The sequence below is a fragment of the Temnothorax curvispinosus genome, unplaced genomic scaffold (assembly GCF_003070985.1).
Source record: "Temnothorax curvispinosus isolate PA1 unplaced genomic scaffold, ASM307098v1 QBEX01001949.1, whole genome shotgun sequence".
Lineage (NCBI taxonomy): Eukaryota > Metazoa > Arthropoda > Insecta > Hymenoptera > Formicidae > Temnothorax > Temnothorax curvispinosus.
Genome location: NW_020211729.1, coordinates 1 through 6964, shown reverse-complemented (window position 1 = coordinate 6964; position 6964 = coordinate 1). Strand labels below are relative to the sequence as shown.

Here is a 6964-nt window from a genome sequence, read left to right as displayed (position 1 = left end):
GAATTTCCTGCAGCCATCTCTTCTTCTCGAAATCTTTTACGTAGATTCGCGCGCTGGGCGTCTCCTCTCTCTCCCACGACTCTTCCAGGTTGTCGCACACTGCGCGTCGAATGACCGTTTTCGCCTGGCGATAGTCCGTGTCACCGTCCTCCCAACGAAGGCCGTGATGGTTCGCTATCAACCAACTGGCCCTTGCTTTCTTGGAGCTCGTCAGCAGATCCCAACTCATCGGCGCGCGAAACACGTGATGCGCGAGTACGCGCGTCTCGCTTCGCAGCACAGCCACCTCCTTCGCGACGAATCTGTCGCCTACCGTGAATCCCTGCAGGTCGACGAAGATCGTCGTCGTCGTTGCCGCTGTTGCCATTGTGTTAGCGCGTTGGAAAAAAATTAGAGAATAGACGTCCGTTTAAGGGGGGGGGTATAGTTTATTTGGCGAAAAAAAGGCATGTTTTTAAGATTTTTTTTTGGCGTAACGGATAGTGTTCGTTTATTGAAAAATTTACATATAATAAAGTAACATTTGAACAACATTCTCCTAAATTTTCATTGCACAATATTCAAAATTGAGCGAGTGAAAATTAAACCCCGGAGGCGCCTCGAAAAAGCGGTGTGCACCATAACTCGCAACAGAATCATCTGAAACAAAAAAATCAAAATGCATTTGTTAAAGGAGATGTTTCTCGAGGTATTGCCGAGAGTTTTTTTGTTTTTTTTAATAATTACTAATTTTTCAACAACATATTAGCCGATTTTTTAAAGCGAAAATCGGGTTTTTGGCTCCCAAGTGCTACGAAAAATCGAAAAATCGAAAAAAAAATCCTCCCGGCATTACTTCGAGAAACATCTCTTTTAACAAATGCATTTTGATTTTTTTGTTTCAGATGATTCTGTTGCGAGTTATGGTGCACACCGCTTTTTCGAGGCGCCTCCGGGGTTTAATTTTCACTCGCTCAATTTTGAATATTTTGCAATGAAAATTTAGGAGAATGTTGTTCAATTGTTACTTTATTATATGTAAATTTTTCAATAAACGAACACTATTTGTTACGCCAAAAAAAAATCTTAAAAACATGCCTTTTTTTTGCCAAATAAACTATACCCCCCCTTAAGTTGCTCGTTCCTAACAGAGTCTGAGGAACAATGGAAGGAACCCGCAAATTTATATATTCCTCGTTTCCGGGATAAAGCAACCCCACAACCACATTCTTCCGTTTCCCGGATGAGGTATCCTCACAATCGCATTTTCCGTTTCCCGGATGAGGTATCTCCACAATTGCATTTTCCGTTATATAATTTTGCGCACCACGTTGGTTAGCGGACTGTACTCGATGACGCGATCGTGAACGATGAGACAAAAGGCGGTGGTTTTCGGCGGAACGTTTTCCTTGGATTCGAACTCGATGCGCACGTCCACGGTGGCGCTCTTCACCGATTCGTTTTGACGGGAACAATCGATCACCGCGAGCGGAGCTACCCGCGTGAATTCGCGCGGGGAGAAGAGCGCGTCGTTGCGACTGTCCCCGTAGTACGCTCCTCGAAATTTCGCGTACATCTCGTACAGCACGGCGAATTTGTCGTTCTCGAAACCCACGTTCACGTCGTCGTAAGGATAGAATTCCGAGTTGAGACACAATTTCACGTTAGCGAGCACGCAATGATCGAACCTCGAGGCGTCGCCCACGAATTCGTTTCGCCGTCCGGTCTGCAGCGCGAATATGACGTATCGCGGCTTCTCCAATTGCGGCGCGGCTTTCACGGCCCACGAATGTTTGGTCGTGCTCTGCAGCAGGGGAAATTCGTACAGGCCCCAAGAGCGAAAGCCCGCGCTCAGAAATCGTCCGCTCTCCAACGTTCGCAACAGCGATAATTTAGTCACGTCGTTTAGCGCCACGTGAGGCATACGCCATTGCACCTTCAGCAACGTAATTTTAGGATCCTTGACCGGATCTCTCGGCACGGTCTTCTTCGGATTCACGACGCAGTTGTGGTCGTTACGAAAGCGTATCAGGATAAGTTCATGTCGCGCGTTTATCACCACGCGTCTGTAGTCCTCGCAGAAACCCAAAAGAATATTCAAAGGTACGCAAAAGTTGAATTGATGGGACGCGTTGTTCAGATTCGATTCGTTCGTCGGATAACTCCATCCGGCGTTCTGCAGTCTTCTGGCTCGTTCGGTGGTCAGCGACACGTAGTTCTTTATCGTGCTGCTTATGCCGACGTTTCTACACCGGTCGATCTCCACGCCGTCGAGCTCGTATCGAATTTCGTCAAACATAAACGCGACGCAGTTGTTGACTAATTTCGCGTATTGTTCCTCATTCGTCGCGCCGTCGTCGTTGAGTCGTCCCTCGACGTACAGGAAACTGTCGCACGGCAGCGTATACAGATCCTGCTGCTGTATGGGTATTCGTATCTCGTCGTTGTGCCCGAACGTCGTGTTGACGTACGGGTTATACGTGTGAGTCTCGATTCCGACGATGCGCTCGTCGAAGATCGGCTCACCGCCGATACTCAGGATGTCGGCCATGGTTTTTTCTCTCGAAGTAGAAACGACGCGGTAGTGACGCGTTTCTCACGGCGAGACCCAGCGATCGTAGGAACCTGACGTTGGCGTTGCTGAGAACGGCTCTTTCTCCTCCTCCGCTTCTTTTTTTCCCTACGCTTCCGATCTCGTCGTAGAACGGGCTAGCTCGCTCGTTCGTACAATTCGCGCTAGATCCGTTCAGAACGAGCATCCCTTCTCTCGCTCTCTCTCTTCACGGATACGCGCGCACACACACTAACCGTGACGACGTACATGCAGTCTAATCGTTATCTCCTCGCCGCGAAAGTCGATCAGCCGATCTTTCTGATTCACGACTCGCACCGTGATATCGGTGACGTTTCGCGCGACGATCGGGAGGTAAATGATCTGCGTCGGAGTCTCCGGCAGTTTATATCCCGGTGGAACTTTCGGCGCGAATTCGTGTATCGCGTGCACCGAGCGTCCGTTGCTGTCGCTCCCGCGGTGATACTGCACTCGATGCGAATTATGTTCACGCTCATGAAGTCAATAGGTCCGTCGGAAACGTACCATTTGTTCGGTTTTAGGATACGATCGCTCGAGAAACCCAAAAGAGAACCGATGCTGTTCGGTTTTGCAAAAATCACTCGGTAGGCGCACTTTATCTCGCTCCTCATGGTATTCTCGTTGGCGCGAAGATCGAGCACTCTATCGCCACCGTCGTCGTCCCCGTAAATGTCATAACCGTCGCCATCGTCGTCGTTTTCGTCCTCGTATATGTGATAAACCTCGTCGTCGGTTTCGTCCTCGTATATGTGATAAACCTCGTCGTCGGCTTCGTCCTTCGTTCGGTTTTTTCTTTTACCCGTCCAGCGTCATCGGTCTGCGGTTTTCCTCCTTTCTCTTTAATTTTGTCTCTTGCGGGCGCGACATTCGCGATAGAGAAGAGCGGCGCGCAGATATCTGCTCACGGCCCCCAGTTCGTACGAACCTTCCGGAACGACGATTCTCCGGTTGTCCTCGCCGTAGTAGAAGCGATTGTTCGCGGACGTAACGTTCGGTATCGAATTGTACGTCTCAAAAGTCGCCAAACCCAGCTCGTATTCGCCGTCGCTCAGATCCAAAGCGGGAAAGTGACTCGCCGTGAGAACGCTGCTGGTCCCGGTCATCGTGAGCGTCAGCGACATCGTGGGAGAACGTCGATCGTCCGCCGCTCCCCCAATCGATCTCGCGAAGAAATCGCAGGCACAGCTGTCCGCAGATTCTCTGATCGAATGTCTGGAACGCGCGACGATTGTACGTCACGACCGCGCTCTCGCCGCCACCGTCGCCGAGATACCGCGCGAGATCCGTCGGCGGACGGAGATTTCCAAACGCGTCGAAGTAGATCGCCGAGTTCCCTTTTTTTGCGTAAGCGACCCAATGCGTGCCCGGGCTCACTGCGTTGTCGAGATTTACGATGCCGCACTCTGCGCGTCCCACCCTCGTTGGCAGAGCGTCGCGCATAAACACCCCGCGAAAGAACGGTATGCGCAGGCGACGCGCCGATCGATCGAACTGCTCGTTAGTCGTGACGCCGTACGGAGGTAGATGCGCTAACGTCGCCTTCTTCCGTGAGGTTTTTTTTTCAACGACTCTCCTAGCGCCACCTCCGCGCTTCTTATACGGCGCGAGGTACAACCCGCGACCCTCCATCGCGCGATTGTGTCGCTGCAATTCGTCGAGTTGTTTTTGCGCCGCTTTGTTGGCGCTCACCGCTTTGGCCACGCCGGGGCGCCACCGATCAAGGAACCGAGAGCGCCCAACATCGGTAGAAAGGGCAAGAAGCCGCCGCGTTTCGCCGTCGGAAGTATCCTCCGCTTCTTCCTTCTCGTCTTCGCGCTTATCCTCAATCCTTTTCTCGTTTTTTTTTGCGTTCCATACCCATGCCCAGTTTCGTCTTCGTCTTCATAGCCGCCCATACGGCCGCCGCGGCGAGTCTCTCGGCGAGCTGTCAATCGGCGACGTGTTGCTCGGCGAGCTCGCCGCTTCGCGAATACGCAACGTCGTGCTCTCGACCCGCCGCGTCCAACGGATTGATGCCTTTTTCGCCGCGCGCTAGTCTCTTCGCTAGACGCGTACCGGGCCCCCAAAACTGATAACCGGGTATGTGCAGCTCGAAGGGAAGAGCGTTTATCGCGCGATTGAGTAGACCGGTGCCGCGCATTCGGTCGCGGTTGCGGGAGGAGGATTTGTTTCTTCTTACTTCGAACGGGAAGTCGATGACTCACCGTTCATAGGGAGAAAGCGATTGCACTCGTGGCAGTTCTTGATAAACGGCGGCGGACCGTCTATGTGCGTTTGCTGCCACGGACGATTGTAGTGTTGCATGCACGGGCGATATCTCTGCACCTCGGGATCCCCTTGCATATGTTCCGGCAAACGGTCCCACAACAGATGCACGTATTTCCCAAATTGACGCAACAGAAGTACCTTCGGAACGTATTGTAACTCCTCCGCCGTTAGATTAAGAATTTCGTAACTGTCCACCAGTATGGGAAACATACGGTTGTGAGACATCTCACCGATGCGCGCGAACGATTCGTTGCTTTTAGATTAATTTTTTGTACGGATAAGGCGACACGCTCGCGCTACTTATACCCGCGCGCGAGGCGTCTGCACACGCGCGACGAAACGAAACGACGTCCGCGCTTCCCTCCCTTTTTCCGGCGATCGAGAGACTCATCGCGAACGAACCGAGCGGAAATCGCGCTCGCGGAAAAACCCGAGAGAGAAAGAGAGAGAGGGCAAACATGCGATTCGTGCGACAGACGGCGACGTTAGGAGTCTCGAATGCGGATCGCAAAACGTTGGCGGAGTCGGGCGCGACCAAGAGAAGAAACGGAGAATCGCGCCGGCACGGTCCTCTCCTTCCGAACATCGTCTGTTGCATCATTTGCGGTCCCTCTAATTGCGGTAAGACGAACGTTCTGCTGAGCTTGCTGGAACAACCGCACGGTCTCCGTTTTGAGGACGTATACGTGTACTCGAAAACTCTGCAACAACCGAAGTATCGATACCTCGAACGATTGTTCGAGTCTATAGACGAAATCGGCTATCACGCGTTTTCCGACAATCGCGACGTCGTTCCGCCCGACGAGGCGCTTCCCGACTCGGTCTTCGTCTTCGACGACGTGGCCTGCGACAAGCAGGACAGAATGAGGGAGTACTTTTCTATGGGCCGACATTAGAATATCGATTGCTTCTATCCCTGTCAGACGTACGCCAAGATACCGAAACATCTCGTGCGCGATAACGCAAATCTGCTGATCCTGTTCAGGCAGGACGGCACCAATCTGCGACACGTATACGACGATCACGTGAACATCGACATGTCGTACGACGAGTTTCGCGCCTTTTGTCGCGAGTGTTGGCGGCGCACCTACGGTTTCGCCGTGATAGACAAGGACAGCGCGGTGCGGACGGTACAGACGGGGCTTCCACGACTTCGCCGTGCTGTAGAGCCGATCAGTGCGCCTCGCCGAACGACGCGAGTATGAGCGCGATCGCGGAAGAGAGGACCGCGCGAGAGATAGCCAAGACGCGCGCCTCGATTCGCAGGAAGTACACCGCTCTCAGGGCCGGGAAAATAGAGAGCGAGATCGCTCTGGAAAAGAGGTACGAGCCTATCGTCAAACCTTTGAAACGGCTCGCCGATGACGTGGAACGTAGGGGTAAAGGACTGGGCAAGATCGACGACGACGACGGCGCTGGCTTTACGTTCGCGAAAAAGATGAAAGCGACAAAGAGAGCGAAGAAGGACAGCGAGAACGGCGACGACGACGACGATGCTGGCGCCGACCTGGAGCGCGATTACGGGGAGAACGACGACGTATTCGCGCCAATCAGGACAACCACGACGGCGGAAAAAAGAGAATCGCGTCCGGCACGGTTGAGTTCGGCTCCCGCGACGACGACCATGATGAGCTCCACGCCGATCCGCGATGATTTGGTCCAGTTTTTACCCAGAAAACGCGAGATCGTCTCGGAGATGACTCCACTTCCCACGTTGGAGACGTCCGCCGGGAAATCTTTGAGTACGGCGGAAAGTCGCGACGCTCTGATTAGCCAACTAGAACCGTTAGGGCGGGAATACTTGGGCGCTCTTCTGGGCGGCGACAAAAACAAGGAGATCGACACCGTTTACGGAGTGCATTTCGGCGAGAAAGGCACGATGCTGGGTAACAAGCGATTTAAGCTGAACGCGGATGACTCCATGGTCATCGACGGTGTACGGTACAAAGGCACGCGCCGCCTGTACGAGTTGATCTTCATGGGAAAACCCGACGCTAAAATCTACACGGAGAAGGACAAACTAACGTACAGAAGTATACTTTTCTCCACCAGCGCTCACAAACGCGGCAGCAAAGCCGACAATCCCGTCAAGGGCAACAAGGGACCGAAGTACAAAAATATAAT

At 52.8% G+C, this 6964-nt stretch overlaps 1 protein-coding gene across 1 annotated transcript; it reads right to left on the bottom strand.

The window, feature by feature from the left end:
- Positions 1 to 1288: 1288 nt before the first annotated feature.
- On the bottom strand, positions 1289 to 2530 carry LOC112468750. The gene has a single exon (XM_025038086.1). It carries the CDS (start codon positions 2528 to 2530, stop codon positions 1289 to 1291), a length of 1242 nt encoding a protein of 413 aa, XP_024893854.1.
- Positions 2531 to 6964: the final 4434 nt, after the last annotated feature.